Source organism: Esox lucius, chromosome 2 (genome assembly GCF_011004845.1).
Source record: "Esox lucius isolate fEsoLuc1 chromosome 2, fEsoLuc1.pri, whole genome shotgun sequence".
Lineage (NCBI taxonomy): Eukaryota > Metazoa > Chordata > Actinopteri > Esociformes > Esocidae > Esox > Esox lucius.
In genome coordinates, this window is record NC_047570.1 from 37,728,778 (window position 1) to 37,755,772 (window position 26,995).

General features: G+C 42.2%; 1 protein-coding gene across 1 annotated transcript; it reads right to left on the bottom strand.

The window, feature by feature from the left end:
* Positions 1-3,348: 3,348 nt before the first annotated feature.
* LOC105013553 (dual specificity protein phosphatase 7) lies at positions 3,349-11,364 on the bottom strand. The gene is made up of 3 exons (XM_010875133.5): positions 10,528-11,364; positions 7,972-8,403; positions 3,349-4,598 (listed from the first exon to the last, which is right to left on the bottom strand). The coding sequence occupies exons 1-3, from the start codon at positions 10,934-10,936 to the stop codon at positions 4,291-4,293; spliced, it is 1,149 nt and encodes a 382-aa protein (XP_010873435.1). The 5' UTR covers positions 10,937-11,364; the 3' UTR covers positions 3,349-4,290.
* Positions 11,365-26,995: the final 15,631 nt, after the last annotated feature.

Genomic DNA, 26,995 nt, shown 5'->3' on the forward strand with positions numbered 1-26,995 from the left:
ATCATCAGAATGTCCAACTGCCCTGTTGACAAACCCAGTGTAGGGTGGATTTTAATCAAATGCACACATAAAAAAACAGCTGCTGAACTGGCGTAAAGCTGTTACACAAAGCAGAAGATGCATCATTGTCCAAAAAAATCCCTGAAAATTCCCTCTGTGAGGTAAGATTAACTTTTCTTACATCATTCACTTTCTATTCTTTTTTTTCCTCTTTTCTTTCCATCACTCCCTCCCTCTCCAACACTGTTCCGTCTCGGTGCCTAATACCACCCTAATCCCTACATATTGCACCACTTTTCCCTCCAGTGCCCTATTTTTGACCAAAGTAGGGAGGTACATTTGGAATAGGGTGCTAATGAGGACGTATGCTTGGTACCAGGATGTAGATACAATAAAATGACCCAGAAAACATGTTTCCTGTGTTCTGGCAAATATACAAAAACAGAACAACACTGATGATGTATCTTTCATAGTTATAAAGACACAAACACACGAAGCAGCTTGAAATCAAGGATATCTTTTAAAAAAGAAGAAGCTTTGTACTGAAATACATTTCAACCCTAAGATGTAGCTCAAGATAATGTTCAAAATGGCACCCTAATCATTATGTAATACTTTTGACTGGAGCTCTATGATGTCAATGTCAAAAGTATAAAGTAAATAATGTACCATTTGGGACGAAGTGGGACTTTTGTGACTGTGTTCCGATTTCAAGGATGAAATCCTAACAGGCATGTAAAATACTAACTGTCGTCTTCTGCAATAATGCTATAATATATTTAGGAAAAACAACTTTGCATATCAGCTTTGATATATTCTATTGAGAAAAAGGCCACAGGAATAGATACATAGCATAGAGTGCATTATGAAAACAAAACAAATTCTTGAAAAAGAAAAAATACATTTCACTGTAATGGATCTGTGCGCTGAGACAGAGCACAGATAAACTTAGCAAGACAAAGCGGCAGGTTGTCACCAACTTCTTAGGTATAATGTTGCCTGGAACCAGACCTGGTTGTGCTATTATTCCATTCTTGCCACTCCATGTCATGTCAAATATATGACACGGAATGCAAGGAGAGGGGAATGCAAGCACAAACACACTGATGCCCAGGCTATGATGCAATGCAAGCAAAGTATCTCTTAGCCTGGCTGCTAGTCTGTTTTGTGCCATCTTGCCAACTCATTGTGGAATGATGTTGGTAGACCAATGACAGACAGCACTGGAGAGGTTTTAACAGGTGTCAGCTTACTCACATGACCTCACGTCGGCAAGACAACACTAACACAACCCGGAAGTGAACTGGAGGCTAACCGACCCTGAACTGGTGACACCGCGCTGAAAAAGACAGCTTCCGTACCAGAACAGAAAGTAGCAAAGTTTCCCATAGGTACAGATCTAGGTTCAGTTTCCCCTACACTAATCCCAAACTTGGCCTAGTCTTGATTAGCGTGGGAAACGCTAAACTGACACAAGATCAGCGTTCAGGGGCAACTTCACCCTACACCAAGCAGAGCATTCTGCCAACAGCCATGTTCAGTACAGATGTAGGCCTATATCATCATAAATATTATTATTATCACGATGATGTTTATTATTATAGTAGAAAAACAGAGTAATATAAACAAGAGAATCTGAATGGATGTATAAAATACTGCAAAAGGTGTCTGTTGATATATATATTAATATTGTGTAACAAAAACAACCTCACCTGAAGACCCGTTAAAGAAAATGGCTACGTTTCATATGACACCTTTTAACCTATATTGAGCACTACTTTTCACCACAGTAAAGCGAGAAAGTCGAGCCTTTTACAGGAAATAAGGGGCCTTTTTTTCGGACAAGGAAAATCAGTTGTCCGTCATCACCATGTTTGTTTTCATTTACATTATTGTTAGAGAACAACATTTTTATACAATGATATTTGCAAAGAGATAAAAAGAGTATTGTTGAACAGTCAGCGTTATATAAAGAGTTATATAAGAAAGGTTGGGTTATATGCTAAGTCAGGCGAATAGCAATACTGCTCTTTAACACCAGTGTCTCCCTTTGGCCTGGTCTCATGTCTCTGTCTTGAGCCCCACGGACACCACACGCAAGTAGGCAACGTTAAAACGCCCCCAAGCCACGCAAAATGGCCGCCCGTGTCCTTGCATAGGAGAAATACACTGTTGGGTGTAGCTCCCGAGTTTGTAACTCAACACTACCATACTAAGTAACTATACTAAGTATTTAAAGTAGGGGACTGGTGTTCTGGCGTTGCGTTGTTGCGTCGATATTAATCAGGCTTCAGAAACCCTTCCAGCTACGTACTGTTTACTACTGTGTGTATTTAGCCATGGCTGCTGCTTCGGCGACTCCTCTCTTTGGCCATGAGTCTACAACACATCTGGCCTCCATACAGCAATACCACAGAGTTGTTCTGCACAAAAAGAATCATCTTAAATATTTTTTGTGCATGCAAGCTCTCTGTGGTATTGCACAAACATCAATAACAGATGTTGGTTAAAGATTTTGGGGTTAGACAATTTGTACATCTTAAAAGCACTGTTTAAAAGTACAAGAGTACTGAATATATTGACCAATGTGTTGTATATCAGTTGTTGAAACCTAACTGAGACATACCTGACCTACAGACAGTAGTATTAGTAGTTAAAAAAACTGATTTCATCGTCCAGTTGCGTAAATAAACAGTCAAACAACCTCACGACTAGAATTGCAAAAAGCCTTTCTCAAAATTCATACATTTTCCAGAAATCCTTATGGGATGATTTTGAATTTGCTTCCTGTTCACTCCTGATTCCGTAACATTATGACCCTTGTCCCAAAGCATCAGTACCCTGGGAAGTCACCCACATCCCGCAGATGGGGAGCATTCAGCAGCCTGCTCTGGAATATATATATTTACCTCCTATTAAATTCATAATATAATATAATCATTTAGTGTAGTATAATATGTATATTGTCATAATGCAGGCATGGTTTGTGAGGTGATTTGACACAGGATTAAATCTCTCTTGAAGGAGGTTGGGATCTTTGCTGAGACAAAAAGATCCAGATCTGAATCCAAAATGAAAACCTATTCCCAATCTAGTCCACTACTTTTGAACAAAGCCCTATGGGCCCTAGTAAAAAATAGTGCATGATAAAGGGAAGAGAATTTCATTTGGAAGACAAATCATCTTTCATATGCAGTTAAGGAACGATCAGCTTTAAGTGCTTCACTAAGCGGTCGGATCCTGACCCAGACCAGGAAATGGCAAGACCACCCTGGCTGGTCTTTGTCTAGGACTGACCGTCAATACCACTTTCCCTCCCTCCCTCCCTCCCTCCCTCTCTGCCTCTCCCTCCCACCCTGTCTGTCTCTGAATGTCTCTTTCTCTGGAGTACCAGTTTAAGTGCCAAGAAGTGATAGGCTTCACCACTGTGTAAACTGCATTAGGTCATCGTTACAAACATACAGTAGAAAAAAATACAAAGAAAAAAAAGGACCAAAACAACCCGACCATCATGACAACATTGCTCTTCTCTTGGTCTGTTTTTCTCTTTAGTTATACAAGCTCCTTCCTTTGTTATTTTCTCCGTTTCTGGACAGATGATAGTACACTAGTAGTGGTAATAGACTTACAGTATGTACACACGTGTGCGTAAATGTAATTAAATATGCAAATGCCCATAGACATCCGTACATACTTACATTGTTATAAGCATCAGTTGAACATACTGCTGTTTTGTGTTAATAAACTCTGACAGGAAGCAGTCAGAACACCTCCATTAGGGCATGTCCCAGACACTATGACACTTTGACACCTTCATCATCATCAGGAAGTTGACAAGGAGGTCTTCCAGGAGGACAACAATGAATCAGTCCTAGCAGAAGATCCATGCGTCCGTCTGTGTTTCCTGTCTTTGCGTGAAGTGCGCTCTACTGTTCTGTTTCTGCGCCGAGGCACTGTCTCGGCATATGACTTCTCCTTTTCTGTGACAGTAAACCAAAGGACAGGCCGTTCCAAAAAGACTAGCCACTACCTAAATCACTGAGGACATGAGGCCCTCGCTGGCCTCCAAGAGACCAACATCTCCATAAACCAAGCAGATTTCCATGTGGCCTCTGCCCTAGCCTTGGGTCTCCCAGCCTACAACCTGACACCTCTGTTCTTGCTCTGTCCTTCCACATCCCAGGCAATCCGCTGTCAAATCCAGCCAGCCTCTGAAGAGAAAGGATAAACATTCACACCCAAAATGGCTGCTCAACTCCTAGTAGCCCTAAGTCCTGCCCCCTCACACCTTCATGTAGATTCCAGAGTGTCAAGCTGGAACACATTGCGATTGGTTGGTGTGGTAAAGAACAGCTGGTCATTGGTGGATCGGTTGTCACATGGGCTGTTGAGTCCCAACGTCCTCTCGAAGTCCAGAAGCTGACCCATGAAGTTGAAGTTGGGAGAGATGTTGGACTTCTTACGTTTGACAAAGTCGTATGCGTCGTTGAGAGACAGGTTTAGCTTCTGCATCAGGTAGGCCACGGTAACGGTCACCGAGCGACTGATCCCCGCAAGGCAGTGCACCAGGATTCCACACTTTTTGGAACGGGCTTCGTCTGTGAAGAAGTAGAGAGAGGTTTGAGATGTTTCAGAGGAGCTGTGTCATACAGACAGTTGAATGGACGGGGACAGTTGAATGGACTGGGACAGTTGAATGGACTGGGACAGTTGAATGGACTGGGACAGTTGAAAATAATCTTGTAATCTACATGTAATTAATATTGGTTTTAATGTGATAATGAATGATGAAGAAAAACAGAGATAAAAAAAACATAAGTGCTGTGAAACAAAATGGGGATTGTGACTTTAAGGAAATAATGGTTGATGTGTTTAAATAGGCCTACAGATGTGAGACAGGCCCTGGAGGAGGCCTACAGATGTGAGACAGGCCCTGCAGGAGGCCTACAGATGTGAGACAGGCCCTGCAGCAGGCCTACATTTTCCCTAAATATTTTCATAAAAGTGGAAAAGCAAGCCATGCTACAACAACATTCCAGAGATCGACCAAGACCCTTAAACACATCGACTGACTGAAGCCTTTCACACTCTACAGAGTTTCAAAACCAACATCTCTACGGATATTCCAGATCCACAGATCTTTAAACTAGTCTGAGTTTTAATACTGAAATCAACAAAACATTTGATGTGAAACACTTTGATATGAAACACTGAAACCTAATATGAATTCACCCAACACAACTCTAAGCAAAGAGCTCTCCTGTTATAGTTCCCTGTCTTTGGTCGTGACTCAACAGTCGTGACTAACAAGTGTTTCTACTTCCTACACTGTGTAGTGTGATTCTCAACAGCCGAGAACATCTTTTTTTGGTTTCTAATGCTTCTGTGAATCCAAGGTGAAAACTATTCTATATTGGGCAACTTAATGGGCCGGCGTGGGAGTCTGTGTTCAACAGAAAGAACGGATGAAGAGAAGCCCTTTGAAAAGGGTGTTTATACTGACCCGTTTGCTTTCAAAATGGCGCCCTTTTCCCTATATACTGTAGTGCACTACGATAGTCTATTAAAATAGGGTGTTATTTGGGAGGTCACCCAGGAGTGACCATGAAGAAGGAAGGAGGATATTAATAAACCTGCCGTGTTATATTGAAAACTTTTTAACACATTTATTTACAGTAGCATCCTGGAGCCAATTAGGGTTCACTTCCTGGTTCTGAAACAATTCACTTCCTGGTTCTGGAACAGATCTACACATCATTGTAGGCCTTGCAGGCTTGGGGATTTGATCTAGCAACCTGTAGGTTAGATACTGTGTATTTTACAGGGGCGGAAGGTATATTTATATAACACTCTGTTTTGGTGTTTTAACTCTCCACAAAGGGAAGATACCACCATTTTAGGGAGTATGAACTTTTATTATGAGAGCAACTTTACATTTCCATTGGATTTGAATGTCATTCCAATAAATAACATTAATGTGGGTAATGTCTGTCAGGTAATATATTAGATCAGATCCAATATATTTTCTGGTATTAAGATTTTCAGCGTCTCTCTTAAGAACAGGCTCATAATGTAATAAGGTAATGTAATAGAGGTGTGAGAAACATTAGCAGGTGGCGTGTGTGCTAATGCAGTTGAAGGAGCTGGCATCAACCAAACAACCGGAATCTCAGGAAGCAGTAGAAGGTATAACACTCATCATTCAGCCGTCTATATTCCATTTGACAGGTTTTAAAAGTGTTCCTAAAGATGACGTGGCCTAGTTCATTTAAATATTTATTTCCTTCTCTACTGTAGCCAGTGTACTAGAAACCTGCAGGCTGCCTTTTGACAAGTTAATTAAATCACTGTATGATTCAACAAAATAACGCGAGTGTCTGAGATTAAGTCATGACTCACGCGAGTGTCCGAGATTAAGTCATGACTCACGCGAGTGTCCGAGATTAAGTCATGACTCACGCGAGTGTCCGAGATTAAGTCATGACTCACTCGAGTGTCTGAGATTAAGTCACAACTCACGCGAGTGTCTGAGATTAAGACATGACTCATGCGAGTGTCCGAGATTAAGTCATGACTCACGCGAGTGTCCGAGATTAAGTCACAACTCACGCGTGTGTCCGAGATTAAGTCATGACTCCCGCGTGTGTCCGAGATTAAGTCATGACTCACGCGAGTGTCTGAGATTAAGTCACAACTCACGCGAGTGTCTGAGATTAAGTCATGACTCACGCGAGTGTCTGAGATTAAGTCATGACTCACGCGAGTGTCCGAGATTAAGTCATGACTCACGCGAGTGTCCGAGATTAAGTCATGACTCACGCGAGTGTCCGAGATTAAGTCATGACTCACGCGAGTGTCCGAGATTAAGTCATGACTCACTCGAGTGTCCGAGATTAAGTCATGACTCACTCGAGTGTCTGAGATTAAGTCACAACTCACGCGTGTGTCCGAGATTAAGTCATGACTCCCGCGTGTGTCCGAGATTAAGTCATGACTCACGCGAGTGTCTGAGATTAAGTCACGCGACTCACGCGGCTTTCATGGCGTGTAGTGGCAAACACCCGACATCGCTAAGATTTCAGTACTGGGGGGTTAGGCCAGGTTTCACTGCCGTTCAGGGTCTTTGGAGTAATAGTGACTGTTAATGTGAAAATAAATCGAAATTCTTAAAGCAATATATGCAGCCATGACCCATCCATAGATACGAGGCAAAATCAACAAATTATTAATCCATCCATCCGATTTAGTGTATTTATGTGTGTGGTATATAGCTAATATACTTCAGCTAAGAGTTGATCTTGGGCACAACGCATCACAGACTGTCTGGACACAATACTGAGCCGTGGTATTTTGGCAATATACCATAAACCCACAAGACGCCTTACTGCTATTATAAACCAGTTACTAATGCAATTAGAAGAGCAGCATGTGATCTAAATGTAATTCCCATGGTATACTGTCTCATATCCCACGACTTCCAGCCAATCAGCATTCACGATTCAAACTATCAATCAATCAATCAAATGTATTTATAAATCCTGTCTTACTTCAGCAGTGCTTTTACAAAACACCTGGCCTTAAACCCCAAGGGGCAAACAACAGTAGTGTTGAATTTCATTGGCTAGGAAAAACTCCCTAAGAAGGCCGAAATTTAGGAAGAAACCTAGAGAGGACCCAGGCTCATTATACACTACTCTGTGTATAATGATGTTATATAACCTGAATGTTGTTTTAGGGTTATATTTATACTTGAAAAACCTGAATGTTAAATTAAGGGTTTTGTTTATAGTTATTGACCTGAAGTATGATAAAATAGGAGTTGAACATAACAAAAAAGGAACAAGGGCACACATTTTTCTGAACACTCAACAATGACATGAGACATTACGAAAAACGAACAAACCTAAACTAGACTCCAACTAATCCGCAAATGTGATTAAACATCATTCAAATCAAGCCACGTATACTCACCGATGAAAGAGATGGCCTCTGGGAAAAACTGTGAGAGGTTTTGGCTCCAGTGATCAGAGATGGGGATCTGTTTGTACTTAAACTCTCCGTCGTGTTCGAACACGTTGGGCAGGTTGGGAGTGACGTTCAGTATGTACTTGATGTTATACTTCCCTAGGACATCTAGGTTGGTGGAGTCTTTGGCGCAGCCCAGGTAGAGGTAGGGTAGTATCTGGACCGGGAAGGCAGGCTGGTTGTTGGGGAGGGGACTGCCTTCGGACTCTGTGGCGCTGCCCGGTTCCCGGTCCGACAACTCCCCATCAGAACAGTCCGAGCTGATCCTTAGCCCACCCAGACCGAGGACAGACGCTGGCGGGGAGCTGCTAGGGCAGGAACAGTCCAGGTTGGTCTCGCAGTGCTCAGGGTACTCCGTCTGGAACTTGTTGAAACCGCCTGGAGGCCAAAAAGAGAGAACTGCTTACGGGCGAGGAATCAGCAAACTCAAATGGGTGAAATCCCAATTCAGTAAGGTTGTGGGACATGCTGTCCTCCTCTATAAACCCAATTGAATGGGGTAAAGTACAATACAGGCAGAATAAAACCAACTCTTCTCTTACTTCTAACCTGATGGTAAAATTTACATTTTCTGATGTGTTAACATATTACACCCTCGTAATATAATGAAGACATCTCCCACATAGATGTTTCCCCAGGCCAGTCTGTCAACGGCTGGGTAATGAATCTGTGCCGATACTAAAGCTGCAAGGCCAGATCCAAAACCTGGCTGTCAAATGATCATCACAGCACTTGCTGCTGGATATTACAGCTTCTGCCAGCGGTTTTCAGACAACCCTGCGTAGGTCCCAAATCGCACCCTATTCGCAATATGATGGACTTCTTTTGAGCAGAATACATAGAAATTAGGGGGCCATTTTGGACAGAACCCAAATACAGCCACAAGGAAAACGCAGAGTAGTCTATACTGATCTGATACGAGGGGGTAAAGCGACAGGCAAGGGCCATAACATTTTATGTGTGGACTTTTTGTGTGAATAAAAGATTTACAGTGAGTCTGAAACGTAGCAAGGCTATGGAATATTTCCCCAGGCTATAACCATTTTCATTATATGAGATAATAGTATAAGCTGAAGATGAATGGTTGAGACTGATTCTACAATAATATGGGTTGTAAGTCATGGAGATCTATTTAATTAAATAATAATTACTTAGGTTGTTGTTTTTTATACAAATATAAACATCATATTTCTTTAACAAAATGTGTCATCTCTAAAGACTAGGCTCAGATCAGCACTCTGTTAAGATATGGTAGACAAATGAATGACGAGACAATATTTTCCTCAGGCACTATTATTTCTCCAGACCCAGAATAAGACTTGAAACATTGACATAATGGTAATGATTCTGTGTTATGAATTAATTATAAATAGGTTTTATATGAATGGGCTCTAGCATCGGTCTTGTTTGCAGCATTGCTCAACGTAGATTACGCGTCTTCATTCATGAAATGACACATTACATGCAGACAATCATGAGCCTATGGCCACAGTCCTGATCGTCACTTCTAAGAATATATTTTATTATAGCAACACGTCGTGTAGAAGTAGTTTCTGAATGAATGAGTCTCAAACACATTAGGAGAAATTCCTTTAGCTATTACCATTGCCCTACACAAACGAATGAGCATGTACATGGGTAAACTTAAGATGGTAATTATTCAGTTATTTTATAAACAGGTTTCATATCTTACGCAGTCCAGAAGTAGTCGATGTTCTGTTCATTCATGAAATGCAAGTATTTTCCTGAAGGAGACCCGGACAACATGGCGGAGCCATTTCACATTAATTGAAAACATCTTTGTTTCGTTCTACATTCTTTGAAAGTTGAAACCCTATATTACACGTATAACACGGTTACTATAATAAATACAAAATCGAAAGTGTAGTTTAAACTGCAGTAACCACTGTCATGGAGTTGGTAATATGCGACTTATTTTACATTAAAACGAAGTTACCATTTCACAAGTGCTTTTAGCGCAGAGGCCAAAAATAGTTTTTTTTTTCTCCTTTAACTTAACGATATTAACAAATATAGACACATCGTTCCTTTCGGAGATAGGATTTATTTTTATTTATACACCGATAGTTTTTGTATAAGAGGATCCAGAATAGAATGGATTAGTCACATTCCATATCCATAGTCGATATTAACATTACAACTCATAGTGCGAGGCAATCGAATGGATCCAAACCACTCCCTATCTTGATAAAGTTACAATGTAACTTAGGGCTGTAATCCATTTCTAATTATATCTGTCATAAACAAGTGACCTAAACTTTCATTTAAAAAAAACAATATATGAAAATGTGGGCTTTGGGCTAATGTAAAGCCATCCCGTAATCCTCGCATTTTGGGCAGTAGTTTAATGTAATCCTGAAATCCTTAACTATAGCTGTATTAGACAAGTCATCTACTTGTCTCTCTAAACGTAGGCACATCTAAAAAGTAGGTCCCATACGAAATCGAAAAAAGTTAAAGAACAAAGAAGATAAATTTCACCTTCCAGGTAGAAAGCCTTACAACCGTCATCCCGGAGCTTCTGCAGAAGCAAGCCGAGAACAGAGCTTGCAACCCCGTTCTCCTGCCAGTCCGTAGTGGCCTCGTCGTAAAGAAGCACCATGTCTGTCTTGCATCTCTTAACAAATTTCTCCTTATCCTCGTTGTTGGGTATGATGGACCGGATCGGTAGATTTCCCTTCTTCAATCTCCGCAGCATCAAACCTGGGATGGCTAGGTTGATAGCCGACTCGATGTGTGATGATTCGTAGAGCTCGTGTGATCGGCAGTCCAGCAGCAGTAGCGAGCTCACACCGATCCCGGACTCCAGTTCTTCTTGAAGCCATTCCACACTTTTACTCGACATCATCTCTGTCACGTCCCGGGAACCGTTCCAAAGATTAATTTTCATTAGGGAAATATGGAAATGGCTCTTTGCAGTAACATAAGGGTAAAATAAAATCACGGCGCTAACTTCTACTCCTGTAGACAGGCATAGAATTGCGTATCACTGATAAAGCAGCGCCACAGCTCGCATGGGCTGGCAGGAGAAATAAACACAGCACCAGTCTAGAACACATTTAATAGATCGTTTTTCCCCCCTCAGTCCGTAGAAATTATGCTGGATTCATTCAGATGTGGTCGATGTCCACGTAAAACCGCGGCCTTTCAGTGGGCCTTTATCTTCACGCCTTGCTATAAATCTTATCATTATGTTAATTCCGCATGAATTACAGCTATAACACGTTATTTTAGCATGTTTGCCGTTCGACCGCCTCCCGTGTGTCATTTCCAGTAACCGCTGTGACAGGCAGGCTGAACTAAAAGGGTTTTGCAGGCGGGAGGCATTTCAATGGAGGAGGAGTTTGGGAACAGTTAAAGACGCAGCCGCAAGTAGGCTGCTTCGTTGAGTTCTTTCGAAAAGACATCGTGTTCCCTCTCTCTCATCACTTGGACAGCGCACAGAATATGCTCAAATATAACACTGATAATTAAAACGACCAGGTTCCAGGGGTGACGAATGTGGAGAAGGCGTCTCTTGGCTTCTCCAAATTCACGATTTGAGTAAATTATTCGCGCCACATTTTGGGCATCCCCTGCCAGGCCATTTAAGGTATGGTAGTATATATACTCAGGATTGAAATCAGAAAAATGTGTACAAATCATACCATTTCAAAGCATTTTAATGCATGCTATTCTGATTGATGTGTAGGTAATAACCGCCTGGGGACACAGCCGATACATGCACCCGACCGGTTTCTCTTTAACAGATTCCCTTCCTTAGTGATTGCCTCACCCTCCCGACCTGAGAACACGCATTATGAATGGACCGCCCCGATTGAAAAAAAAAGTCTCTCTTGGTTGATAAAACCCATGATAAAATCGGAATGAAATTAACTTGTAATTGACCGCAGGCTACGTTACGGCCATGTGTTTCACTTTAAGCGGTGTCTGTGGCTGTGATGCGAGTCTATCTGTACACGGACCCAAAAATATAGTAAAATCTGACACGTCGCACCTTTCTTTCCACAATTTTTTTAAGACGATCCCCGCTAAGAAACATAATTTTAGGTTAAAAGGTAAAACCAACTATTGGGCTTAGTGTTAGAATTGCGGATAGTTTTAGGTTAAGACAATTTGAATGACATACGGTTAGATTTGACAGCTATAGCCTACATAAATTAGGTAATTGAGGTAAAGATTAGGATTGGGTTTAGGGAATGGATTTTCTCGCCCCCCACAAGGATAGAAAAACAAACGTACGCGTTTGTGTTATCCAGGTCCATGTGCACATGTGGGAGCTGGCGTGTACAAAAACGTAGTAAAACCAGGGTAAGGCTAGGCGAGCACACTTGTGGAAATCTACAGTCCATTGCTGTTTATAAGCTACAATTGTACAACTATCCTTCTGCCGCCGTCAAACACACGCACCCACACATACTGTATAAACACACAGACACACAACTCCCAGCTGCAGGACAGAACGCGTAGGGAGCCACCGGCAACAGACAATGACTCTTTATCCCTCAGTCCCAATGACTTGGCTACTTCAGACACTCTGACAGCCCTCATCCCGAACACCCCATCAACAGTACCTTACTGAGACTACTCACTGGCTTCTATAGCCAGTCATGAACCACGCCAGTTTCTACGATGTCTCTGATTAAAATGCGAATTTAAACCTAAGTATATCTACAATGTTATATGCCCAAACTTAACTTAAAACTATGACCAAGAAGCACAGGTTAGGTCCTTATGAACTTTTACAATATCGGCAGTGTATATTACTCTTCCTATTGACAGCCGAGACACTGGAAAAGAGATAGGCCCACTGGAAAGGAGGATATCGTTTTAGACAGCTCAGGCAGGTTTTGTGGTATTGCAGGTTTACCGGATGGAACAATGAAAGGTTGTGGGCCCATCAATCCCATAGTTTCAGATAGCTCAACCAATTGCAAGTTTTTTATTGAAATTCACAGTTCGTCTTAATTTACTCAAACTAAAGCATAGAAAAAAATAAACAGAGGCAAAAAGGAAATCATGGAATCGTTTTTCTTTCAAATATAATCTAAACGTTTGACTCAAAGTAGTCTGCCCAGTTAAACCCAAACTTGCTCAATAGATTTTAAGTATGTTTTGGGTTATTATGTTGTTGTAGGTTGAAGCCCTGACCAACTAGGCGTACACCAGAGTGTATTGCAAGGCGCTGCAAAATTCTCTGGTAGCCATTTTGGTTCAGGATGCCACTCTGTACAAGTCGCAGAGTCTGGATCCAGCAAAAGAGCCCCAGACCATCATGCTTCCTCCTCCATGTTGGACAGTTGGTGTCACACACCAAGGGACCGTCCTTTCGTCTACTTGACGGCGTACAAAAGCCCTGCGTGATAAACGTAAGATTTCACATTTTAATCAATTGGTCCATAAGACCCTTTTCCAGTTTTCAGTAGTCCAGTGCTTCAGGGCCCAGACAAGCGTCTTTTTGTTATTTAGCAATGGATTTCTTACTGTCACTTGACCTGTCAGACCTGCCACTCAAAGTCTTCTGTTCACAGTTTAAACTGATACGTTCTTACTTTGACTAGTGTTAAGCTGTGCTTGAAGCTGTCGTCCTGTGATCTGCCAATCATGCAAGCTGTTGATTCTCAGAAACTTATCTTCGATTCGGTAGTGGCCTTGGGTTGGCCAGACCTCTTCCTGCCAGAGTTTCCTCCAGTTTCCTTGTGTCCTTTGATGGTGTAGGTAACTTTGCTCACTGACTCATTGGCTTTCTTTGCCATTTCTTTACAGGAGACCTACACTTTTAAGGGTGATAATGGTCTGTCTTCATTTGATTACATTTTCCTCACCATTATGATCGTAATATACTACATCCTGCAGTACAATATTGTCCAAATAAGTCTTAAGAAGGTGTAGTAAAGTCCGCTTTTATACAGACTACTTTTTGAGGAGGCTTAAGAAGGCCCACTTGTCTTCCCAGATCCTCCCAGCCACTGTGGACCTCCAGCGCAAGCAGTGTCTGCACATGGCGCGCGGCATCATCAGACCTGTCACATCCATGCCACCAACTGTTTGCCCTCATCTCATCAGGCAGGCAGTTTAGGTCTCTAGCAGGCTCAGGAACAGCTTTTTCCCATCTACTGTAACCCTGCTGAACTCTGACCCATCCCATCACTAACCAGACCCCCCCGCCCCTCACTTAGTACTGCCTCTCAGGGACCTTGTTGCACTAACCCCTTGTACTACTTGTCTACCTCAGGAACCTCACTGCTGTTATCCCTGCATTTCAGTTGCACATGCCACCTTGCACCTTCAGTTTGCCTGCACTGCACATTTAGAATGACCATTGTACTTGCTTTTCTTTTATTTGGATATTACATGCACATCTACCTCGGGAACCTGATTGCTGCTGTCCCTGCATTTCAGTAGTACAGACACCCTTACACATCCAACAGACACCCTTACACATCCAACAGACACCCTTACACATCCAACAGACTACCTTACACATCCAACAGACTACCTTACACATCCAACAGACTACCTTACACACCCAACAGACTACCTTACACATCCAACAGACTACCTTACACATCCAACAGACTACCTTACACATCCAACAGACTACCTTACACATCCAACAGACTACCTTACACACCCGACAGACTACCTTACACATCCAACAGACTACCTTACACATCCAACAGACAACCTTACACATCCAACCTGCTCGAATTCACAGTCCGAATTGTCATTTGTACTTGCATTTGCCTCATTGCACAACTATTAATTCCCACTTGCACATGCATATACTTAACTGTACATTTCCTGCCCTCTCCTACTTGCCTTCATTGCTCATTTAGTATTGCCATTTTGCACTGTATTTGCCTTCTTTGCACATCTATACATTCCACTTGTAACATACATAATACTTGTACATTTCCTGACCTCTTCTATTTAAATGTCTGGTTAGATGCTAACTACATTTCGTTGTACTGTACTCATACTGTTCAATGACAAAGTTGAATCTAATCATCAAACTTTACTTCCATTGCTGCAGAACAGTTGTAAGGCTTTTTTCAGAGTACAAAATAATATTCTCTGAAATGTACATTATTTTGGTGACCTAAACCTTTTACCACTGGACATTGCAGGCTAGTCAGTCACTCCTTAAATATAATAAAACTGGAAAAATGGGGGTGTTTTAAAACTTGTGACCATCCATAAATATACAGTGTTTAACTTAACTGCTATAAGCGAAGAAGAGAAAAGACAGATATTCAACCATGAATATGAAACCAACTACTTCCAAGAAAAACAAATCCATGGAACCAGACAGAAGCAGCGTCCTACAGTCTATTAATCTACTATAATATACAGACGTGGTTAAAATAGTGGAGCACAAAGGGAACACACACCTCCCCACTCCTATGGACATTAAACCAGCCCCTAGAACAAACACCTCCCCACTCCTATGGACATTAAACCAGCCCCTAGAACACACACCTCCCCACTCCTATGGACATTAAACCAGCCCCAAGAACACACACCTCCACACTCAATCAATCAATCAATCAAAATTTATTTATAAAGCGCTTTTTACAACAGCAGTTGTCACAAAGTGCTTTACAGAGACACCCGGCCTTAAACCCCAAGGAGCAAACAACAGTAGTGTTGAATTTCAGTGGCTAGGAAAAACTCCCTAAGAAGGTCGAATTTTAGGAAGAAACCTAGAGAGGACCCAGGCTCAGAGGGGTGACCAGTCCTCTTCTGGCTGTGCCGGGTGAGATATTAAGAGTCCAATTGGAATAATAAATAAATTTCTCTTGGCTAAATCCAGAGTATATTTGATTTTAGACTAGGTCAGAAGTATGACCAGGTGGACAAGGACAGGAACAGCAACGGTCCCCCCAAACCAGGTAATCCGCAGGTGTGGACCAGGACCTCATCTCCTTCTAAAATTTAAAATTGGAGGAAACTGAGAAAAGTTAGTAGTACATCCCTCATGTCCCCCAGCACAATAATATAGCAGCGTAACACCTTGGAACTGAGACGGGGGGGTCCGGTGACACTGTGGCCCTGTCCGGGGGAGGCCCCGGACAGGGCCCAACAGGCAGGAAATCAATCCAACCACATTGCCAGGCATCAACCAAAGGGACACCCACCAACCGCAACCCCCCTGAATGAGGGCCGAGTATTGCTAGTAGCGTACAGCCCAACTGCACAAGTGCGCAATAGAGAATCAACAACAAGCCAGTGACTCTTCCCCCGAAGGGCATTGGAGGGAGGGCATCCCAGTGGCGACGAGAGCCCACCTGGCAAGACAGCAAGGGTGGACAGTATCAAGCCTACTGGTCACCTTCACGCCCCCGGGCCAGGCTACACCTAATTATAAACCGTGCTGTAGAGATGAGTTTTTAGTAGACACTTGAAAGTTTGCACTGAGTTTGCATTTCTAACCTTAATTGGCAGATCATTCCACAGGAGTGGAGCTCTATGAGAAAAGGCCCTGCCGCCAATTGTTTGTTTAGAAATTCTAGGTACAATTAAAAGGCCTGCGTCTTGCGATCTAAGGTTACGTGTAGGTATATATGGCTGGATCATTTCAGCAAGGTAAGTAGGAGCAAGTCCATGTATTGATTTATAGGTTAAGAGTAAAACCTTAAAATCAGCCCTAACCCTAACAGGCAGCCAATGTAAGGATGCCAGGACAGGAGTAATGTGTTCAAATTTTTTTGTTCTAGTTAGGATTCTAGCAGCTGTGTGCAGCACTAATTGAAGTTTATTTATTAATTTGTCTGGATAACCAGAGATAAGAGCATTGCAGTAATCTAATCTAGAAGTAACGAAAGCATGGATTAATTTTTCTGCATCAGTTTTTGATAGGAAGTTTCTAATTTTTGCGATGTTTCGAAGATGAAAATAAGCTACTCTTGAGACATATTTTATATGTTCTTCAAAGGAGAGGTCAGGGTCAAGGGTAACGCCAAGGTTTTTTACAGTTTTTTGGGATACGACCATGCAGCCGTCGAGGTTCACAGTGAGATCTGCTAACAACGCTCTTTGTTTTTTGGGTCCTAAAAGGAGCATTTCTGTTTTATTTGAGTTTAAGAGCAAGAAATTCTCTGTCATCCACTTCCTAATATCTGAAACGCATGCTTCCAAAATAGCTAATTTAGGGGCTTCTCCATGCTTCATTGAAATATATAACTGTGTGTCATCAGCATAACAGTGAAAGTTAATATTGTGATTTCGGATTACATCGCCCAGAGGGAGCATGTATAGTGAGAAAAGTAATGGGCCCAGAACCGAGCCTTGAGGAACTCCAAAGCATACCTTTGACTTGTCAGAGGATATGCCATCCACACTAACGAACTGATATCTTTCAGATAAATAAGATTTAAACCAGGCTAGAACATGTCCACGTAGCCCAATATTGGTTTCCAGTCTCTCTAAGAGAAGGGAGTGATCAATAGTGTCAAAAGCAGCACTAAGATCAAGAAGCAACAGGACGGATGCGGAACCTTTGTCTGAGGCCATTAGAAGGTCATTTGTTACCTTCACGAGTGCAGTCTCAGTACTATGATGGGATCTAAAACCAGACTGGAATATTTCATAAATGTTTTTTGTCTTTAGGAAGGCATTCAGTTGTTGGGAAACACATTTTTCTAAGATTTTTGAGAGGAACGGGAGGTTCGATATTGGCCTATAATTGTTTAATATGTCGGGATCTAGATTAGATTTTTTTAGAAGAGGCTTAATTTCCGCAATTTTTAGTGAGTTTGGTACGCATCCGGAGGAAAGGGAGCAATTTATTATGTTCAGCATTGGCTGACCTAGCACAGGAAATAACTCCTTAAGTAATTTTGTAGGAATCGGGTCTAGCTGAGAGTTTGTGGGTTTAGAACTCATTACAAATTTTGTAAATGTGTCGAGCGATACGGTATCAAAAAACTCAAGTGTCCCCATTGACACCTGATCAGGGAGGCTCCGGAAATTTTCCGGACAACCGAGATTTTTAGGACCATAACTATTTAGGGATTCAGTTATTTGTTTTCTAATGGTGACGATCTTTTCATCAAAGTAGTTCATGTATTCATTACAACTAAAGTGAAGACCCACTTCACATGCTAAGCTTTGCTTTTTTGTTAACTTTGCAACTGTATCAAAGAGAAATTTTGGATTGTTTTTGTTCGCCTCAATCAGGTTGGAGAAATAAGCTGATCGAGCAGACGTGAGTGATTTTCGGTATTGTACTGTACTGTCTATCCAGGCTAGTCTAAATACTTCCAACTTGGTGGAGCGCCACTTTCGCTCCAATTTTCTGGAGGCTTGCTTAAGTGCTCTAGTATTGTCGGTGTACCAAGGAGCAAGTTTCTTGTTGCGTATTTCTTTAGTTTTTAGTGGTGCAACTATGTCTAATGTATTTCGCAGTATTGAGTTTAGATCCTCGATTTGATCGTTTACAGATTTATTTACTCTGTCATTTAAGAGCGAACTAGTAAGAATATCAAGGAATTTATTTGTAATCCGAGAATTTATAGTACGGCTTTTGAAACTCATTGTTTGGGGGGCAAGTGAATTTCTTGTTTTAACGGTAAATGTAATAAGACAGTGATCCGATAATCCAGGATTTTGGGGGTAAATTATTAGATCTACAATATCTATTTCTCGTGACAGGACTAAATCTAAGGTATGATTGTGGCAATGTGTTGGACCTGAGACATGTTGGATGAAACCCATTGAGTCGATTATGGCTTGAAAGGCTTTTTGAAGAGGATCATGGGGGTTTTCCATATGGATATTGAAATCGCCAAAAATTAGAATACTATCTGCCATGACTACAAGGTTAGACAAGAATTCTGGAAACTCATTGAGGAACAATGTGTATGGCCCGGGGGGCCTATAAATAGTAGCTATGTAAAATGATTTATCGGCCTGGTTAACTTTCATGAGTAAAACTTCGAAAGAATGAAACTCTGTGATATGTTTGAGAGTAAGTTTATATTTACTGTCATAAATATTAGCGACACCCCCTCCTTTTCGGGATGCACGAGGGATATGATCACTAGTATAGCCAGGAGGAGAGGCCTCATTTAAGGCAGTGAATTCTTTAGGCTTTAGCCACGTTTCACATAAACCAATAGCATCTAGTTTATGATCAGAGATTAATTCATTTACCGCAACTGCCTTTGGAGCAAGAGATCTAATATTTAGGAGTCCCATTTTGAGATGCGAAGTGATACAATTATTTTTATTTTTGACCGAGGTGGAGGAAGGCTTTATCTTAATAAGGTTGTTTTTGTTAGCACTACCTTGTTTAACTTTTCTCAGCCTGGAACGAGTCACAGTGGCAATAGGTAAAGCTGTACTAACTACTCTGGCTATGCTATTGACAGACTCCACTATGCTAGCAGGCTGGCTAACAGCCTGCAGCCTGACCTGCACCCTATCTCATGTTAAAGCTATAGGAGTGAGACTCCTGTCAATGTTCCTAGACAAAAGAAGAGCACCACTCCAGCTAGGATGGAGTCCGTCGCTCCTCAGCAGATCAGGCCTGGCCCTATTTCTGGGAGAGTCCCAAAAAGAAGGCCAGTTATCTACAAACTCTACCTCCTGCGACGGGCAGAACTCCGTTTTCAGCCAGCGATTGAGTTGCGCAAGTCTGCTGTAGAGCTCGTCACCACCCCTAGCTGGGAGGGGGCCAGAGACAATTACTCGATGCCGACACATCTTTCTAGCTAATTTACACGCTGATGCTATGTTCTGCTTCGTAACCTCTGACTGTTTCATCCTAACATCGTTGGTGCCAACGTGGATAACAATATCTCTGTACTCTCTATACTTGCCAGTTTTAGACTTCGCTAGCACCAACCCCAGATTTGCGGCTACGTCGGTGGCTCTGCCCCCCGGTAAACAATGTACGATCGCCGGCTGATTCTTTAGTCTAATACTGCGTGTGATGGAATCGCCAATGACTAAAGTTTTCAGTTTTTCAAGTCCACCGGTAGAACATGCCTGCCGACCATTCCCCTCCGAAGACGGCTCGGGTCTTGACTCCGACTCCAGTGGGGAAAACCTGTTCAAAGTCTCAGTTGGTTTTAGCAACGATTCAGGTTTAACTGGTCGACGGCATTTCTTCCCAGTGACCAAGAGAAAGTTATTGCCCGGCTGCAGGAGCTGTGCCGGGGGGCTAACAAAACTATCGTTTCTACCTGGTGGCACTGACGCAGATTTTTCTATTTCTACACTAGCATAATCCTTGCCTGGCATTTGCGTCAGAAGCCGAGCCTCTAACTCTGCTATCTTTAACTTAAGACGAACATTCTCCTCCGTGTTGTTGCTACAACAATTACAGTGAAAAGGCATTGTAATGATACTTAGCCTCGGGTGTTCAGGGGTGAGTAGTTCTGTTAATTATGTCCAAAAAGAGTCCCGGTGTAGAAAAGTTGGGTAAGAGGTCAACAGATAAATATTGCGTTGGTAAAACTCTAAAATAGAATTTTGACCAATTAGTTTATATCGAGTAAATTCGAAAAAGTTTGGCAGGTAGCCAGGTAGGTAACAGCAGGCAGGGTACAGCACGTCAACAATCCCACAATGCAGTTCGTCTCAGGAAAAAAGGTCCTATGGACATTAAACCAGCCCCTAGAACACACACCTCCCCACTCCTATGGACATTAAACCAGCCCCTAGAACACACACCTCCCCACTCCTATGGACATTAAACCAGCCCCTAGAACAAATACATCCTTAATCTCCTAGAAGAACGATGTTACATAGAAATAATATTAACTAGTTCTCTCAGCCTGTATGCCTGTCTGTCTGTCTGCCTCTTTTCTTCATTCTCCTATAGTCCTGTTGATTATGAAGAAACAGATTAAGATCTCAGTGCCTTTTAAAGTTAAAATGGGATTAACTCCAACATCCTTAAGATTAAGATGTCACACAAATGATCCTAGGTTTAGATAATGTCACCCAGATAACCTTAGATTAAGATGATGACAGATAATGACACACAGACAATCTTAGATTATGGTAGAGCAGTGGACCGAAGCCAGGGTAGCCTATTAGAATTATTTTGTTGACGGTCGTTGTAGTATGGAGTCACGATCTGTCTATTTGTAATTTTTTCTATGCACTGTATCTCAGCACGTTCTCAGTGAAATGACTCCTAACAGAACTGGGAGAGTTGGAGAGTGCGCCTGTTCTGCTGTATCAAAACCTAAGAGGGGACATTCACTCCTCGACAACCTCAGCCAGCTCTGCCTTCCTGGCCGATTTGTCAGATTTGCTCGGCCCGTTAGCAACACAGTCAAGGGACGACCTGAACAATGGGGGTGCTCATTACAATGACAATTACTAAGTCCCAGTTATTCAGATATTGGCCTTCTCTCAACATTGCAGAAAATGTGTTTGTAGGACAGGGGCCAGTGAGTCAAAATAAGCTGGACCAGGTGGTTAAAACCAGACCGCTGGTTTTTGTAGGACAGGGGCCAGTGAGTCAAAATAAACTGGACCAGGTGGTTTAAATCCTGACCGCTGGTTTTTGTAGGACAGGGGCCAGCGAGTTAAAATAAGGTAGACCAGGTGGTTTAAATCCTGACTAATCGTTGTTTGAAAGCCGTAGTATTTTGTAAACCATAAGGCATAAGGGGGTGTGATTTATGGCAGTGTGTCTGGACACAGCGCTTAACCGTGGTATATTGGAAATATGTGACAAACCCCCATGATGCCTCATTGCTTTAATGAACCAACTACCAACACAACTAGGCATTATAGGGTAATGTGATGTCATCGTCTCATACACCACAGTTTACAGGCCTTCCACATTCAGGATTCACACCACAAGAGATTGTATACTACAGGGATGACCAAACATTGTTTCTTCACTGTTGAGTTGAAGAAAACCATTGTCTATGAACACAGTACGTTGCTGCATCCACAAATGCAAGTTAAAACTCCACCATGTCAAAAAGAAACACACAAGAAACGCCGCTGCCTTCTCTGGGCCCAAGCTCAGATGGACTGAATTGAAGTGGAAAACTGTCCTCTTTTTCAAGCACATTGAATTTCTTCTATGTATGAATTGTGCTTTATAAATAAACTTGCTTGCCGTGATCTGAAGAATCAAAATTTGAAATTATTTTGGGGAATCATGGACGCTGCGTCCTCTGGACTGAAGAAGAGGGACTATCCGGCTTGCTATCAGTGAACAGTTCAAAAGCCAGCAAATGTAATGGTATGGGGATGCAATAGCGCTCAAGGCATGGGTGACTGGCACATCTGTGAAGGCACCAGAAATGCCAAACATTAGTGTTGTATTGTTAGTATTGTTAAAAGACGAGGTGATGCCACACAGTGATAAACATGCCCCTGTCCCAACCTTTTAGAAACATGTTGCTGGCATCAATTTCGAAACGGGCATGTATTTTTCCAAAAATATATGTTGTCTTTGTACTATTTTCAATTAAAATTGGGAATAAATGATTTCAACATCATTGCATTCCGTTTTTATTTGCATTTAATGCAGCGTGACAACTTTTTTGGAAATGGGGTTGTAGTACAGTTCCCCTCCAAAGAATTGTTATGCCACAAAAACATATGGAACATAAACGTGTCTTTCAGCGGGGTGAAGCTCTTTTTAATATTTCAAACACCAACAAGTGTGAAACATGCTCTAGGCGGAGTGAGTTTTCAACACTCCCTTAGAAAGGACTTTCACTGGGTTATGTACCATTTCAACACAGGGAGAGTAGTGCACGTGTGTGTGTGTGTGACCGTGTGTGTGTGTGTGTGTGTGTGTGACCGTGTGTGTCCGTGTGTCCATATGAGTTTTCCTCACTTTACTACAGTACCAATCAAATATTTGAAAACACCTATTCACTTGAACGGGTGTGACCCAACTTCTGACTGGTACAGTATATTGGGGACAAAAACTTCCCTATACTGTGGCTAAAACAGAAAAATTTGACTAATGGGGAAATGTTTCCTCTCCCCCCTTTTTTTGTATAAATATTGCTTAAGGTCAAAATTTACAATCGGAGCAAGGGTTAGAATTACAGAACTAGAAAAATGAGTTTCGGGATCAGGGTTAGGTATAAGGTCCCCACAAAGATAGAAAAACAAACAGGTATGTGCCTCGGTGTGTGTGTGTGTGTGTGTGTGTAAACTAGATCGCTTTCTACATGTGGGGGCCAGATGTCCCCACAAATATAGTAAAAAACATACAAATCATTCTCTGAAGTTTTTCTGGCAGGTCCCCACTAACAGAAAAGCCATATCTGGCTTAAAAATTAGGTTTATGTCAAAACTCACAATAGGTCATCGTTTTCGAACTGTGGTTATTTTAAGGTTTAGGCATAATGGGGTAGGCTTAGGGTTAGGGTTAAGGTTAGGGTTAGGGTTAGGATTAAGGTTAGGGCTAAGGTATGGTGAACCTGGACTTCAGTTTCCATTCCCTCTCAGGAACAGAAAAACTAATGTTTGTAGAGAGAAAGACCCATATGAGCCACAGATTGTCAGACATCAATCAAGAGGAGATGGAGGAGAGGAGGAACAAGAGAGGAAGGGGGAGGAGGAGTTGGAGTAAGAGGAGAGGGAGGAGGAACTGGAGAAAGAGGAGAGGGAGGAGGAACTGGAGAAAGAGGAGAGGGAGGAGGAACTGGAGAAAGAGGAGAGGGAGGAGGAACTGGAGAAAGAGGAGAGGGAGGAGGAGGAAGGAAGTGGAAACTGGAAATGAAGCAACAGGGAGTCGACGCCAAGCGTAGTCAGAGAGAGTCACTAGAAGTCTGTCTGGAGGGAGGTACAGAAACACGCAACCTCTTTGTTTACGGCACCTTACAAAAACAGCATAGTCAGACTCATCTCCTGTGGGCAGATTCTGCGAGTTAATCACAGAGATTACAGTCAGACTGTCTGGTAGAAGTATTTCAACCTCAAGAACGATGCCAAGATGCGTTCCTTTAAAGCTGCAGTCCAAAGGCAGCCACGCACTCCACAAGATGTGTTCCTTTAAAGCTGCAGTCCAAAGGCAGCCACGCACTCCACAAGATGTGTTCCTTTAAAGCTGCAGTCCAAAGGCAGCCACGCACTCCACAAGATGTGCTTCTTCAAAGCAACGCACTCCTCAAGAGTTGGTTTTACTTTAATGTGGCTGAACTGTTGGAATGCGCCATGTAGAGAGGGGCCACTGCTCCGCGCACATGGAGTGGGTATCAGCATTTCAGGAAGTCTGTCTGAAGCCTGATTGGTCTGAAGCTCGATTGGTCCGAAGCCAGTGGCAACAGCCAAACATGGAAGGAAATGCATCCAGATGTTATCAGCTTCAGAAAGAGGCCCAAAAAACGCAACAAACACACAACCACTCACACACTAACTTTGTGGGCCACACATACTGTTCTGTACAGTGCAGATGATTGGTCTAGGTTTCCTCTCTAACACACACACACACACACACAGGGAGAGAGCAGTGGAGCATGCTAGTAGTTATTAAAACTAGTGTGTGTGTTGGTCTTTTCCCGCCCCTCTTCCCAGCTAACTGAGCGAACTGACTGAGGCCCTAGATGAGGGGAGCTGCTTTCTCTCCCTCTTTCCCTGTGTCTGTCTGTTGTTCTCTGTCTGTCTCTCTCTCTCCCCATGTCCTCCCTCTTTCCCTGTGTCTGTCTGTTGTTCTCTGTCTGTCTCTCTCCCCATGTCCTCCCTCTTTCCCTGTGTCTGTCTGTTGTTCTCTGTCTGTCTCTCTCCCCATGTCCCACATTCTCCCTCTTTCCCTGTGTCTGTCTGTTGTTCTCAGTCTGTCTCTCTCCCCATGTCCCACGTTCTCCTTCTTTCCCTGTCTGTCTGTGGTTCTCTGTGACCGTCTGATGTGTCTATTTAGGTATATACAGTATAGATGCACTGTCATATATATATACTGTAGTTTTATACAGAACTAATAAATTGTCATGTGAAAAAGTACCTCCCTATATTCAAACATTCATTGATAAAGGGAATCCAATGTAACACATCAAACACAAATACAACCATTGAAATAATTTATTTTAGAAGCAAAATAATCCAAAATTTAATTTCCTCTAGGAAAAAAATGTGTACACCCAACCTTTACATCACAAATTATTAGAAAATGATTAGAGTAACCAGGGAGGGTCCAGCTGTCCATTAAGAAACTAAAACTCTGGTTTGGTCTTAACCTTGTGGCTGTGTGGTAACACATCATGCCAAGACCAAAAGGCCTGTACGAAGAGCTCAGAAAAAGAGATTATTGATGTCTATGAGCCTGGAAGAGGGTTAAAAAGCCAATCTGGTACGTTATTCTACTGTCCGATGTATCATCGACAAATTGAGAAAATTCCAGAACACTGCCAATCTATTTAGGACATGGCATCCCAGGGAATTCAGACCGAAAGTTGCTAACAGGGTCACACCAAGGAATCTATAGGCCTTTCTTTCCACAATTAATGTTGAAGTGCATGAGTCAACTGTCAAAAAAACACAGTCTACAAGAGAGGTCAGTAACAAACAAGCATCTGCTCTCAAATATGAATACCAAGACATGACTGAGACCCCACACCTGGGTAAAGACCAAAACTATTAGGACAATGTGCTCTGGACCAGTGGTTCCCAACTACGGTCCTCAAGTACCCCCAACAGTACACATTTTCATTGTAGCCCCAGCCAAGCACAGCTGATTCAACATGTCAACTAATTATCAGGCTCTCATTGAGTTGAATTGGGTGTGCTTGTCCAGGGCTACAACAAAAATGTGTGCTGTTGGGGGTATTCGAGGACCGGAGTTGGGAACCACTGCTCTGGACAGATGAGACAATAATGAGTTGTGGCCACAATGCCAGAGGCCATGTTTGGTGAAAAATAAAATCAGGCATGTGATTGGCAAACGACAAACAAGCAGGAAAATATACAGGGCTTAATAAAAATGGATGTACAGTACTAATGTTACTACTGGCTGCAATGTTTTGACCAGAAGGTTACTAGCAACAATAATGTTATGTCCAGGAAATTCCATTGAAACGATGTCTTCAAATCGTCCCCATTTTACTCGGGCAGTGCCACACATTTCTTTTTACGGATCTGCATGATTCACGGGGGTCACATTGTCAAGTCGGAAAATCCGGAATTACTGATTAATTCTGAGAAATCACATCCCTGCAAAAATACTTCCTTTGAACAGAAGAACCTCATACCAACTGTAAAGCAAGGCAGCAGTGGCGTTATGGTCTGGGGCTGATTTACAACCTCAGGGCCTGGACAACTTGCCATGATTGAGTCAGCTGTGAATTACATATTGTAACAGAGATTTCTTTAAGGGAATGTGTGCGGATGGATGCTGCTTCAGGACAATGACCCAAAACAGGGAAAAAAATCAACAAGGTGGGTTATGGAATGGTCTAGTCAACGCTGATGGCAGACTTGAAGAAGACTGTGCATGCAAGGTAGCCCTTGAACAAGACAGTTCAGGCAGTACAAAAAAATTATATAAAAAAAAAAAAAGAGTAGGCAAAGTTGCAAGAAACAGTTCCAAGAAACTGCTACATGAAATTATTTCAACCAAGGTGTGTACTTACTTTTTTCAAATGTCTGTCTACTATAAAGACAGTAATGAAGACATACACACTTTTCAAAATATGTTTTTATTGAAATATTTTTAAATGGATAATGGATCATTTTCAATTAAACCCTGTCAACAGATAGAGCCAACTTTATTTTAGAAATAAAGACATCAAATGGCTAAACACATATGCAAATGTCATTAGAGTAACTGGGAGGGTCCAGACTTACATTTGGTTTGGTCTTAATCATACACGTGATTGGTCCAAATTGCTCTCCGAGACCCTCAGAAGGCTTCCGATGGCCACACCTCTGGGAGGGGTAACAGAAGAATTACTAAGCTATTTGAAGTGATCATTCTACTGTCCAACTCACAATCAAGAAATGGGGAAGATTGCAGTCCTCT

Coding starts and splice junctions, on each gene's coding strand:
- LOC105013553 (XM_010875133.5), bottom strand. CDS start 10,936: ATGAAAATTAATCTTTGGAACGGTTCCCGGGACGTGACAGAGATGATG. Junction 8,404..10,527: donor TAAGGCTTTCTACCTGGAAG/GTGAAATTTATC, acceptor TTTGGCCTCCAG/GCGGTTTCAACAAGTTCCAG. Junction 4,599..7,971: donor AGAGGCCATCTCTTTCATCG/GTGAGTATACGT, acceptor ACTTCTTCACAG/ACGAAGCCCGTTCCAAAAAG.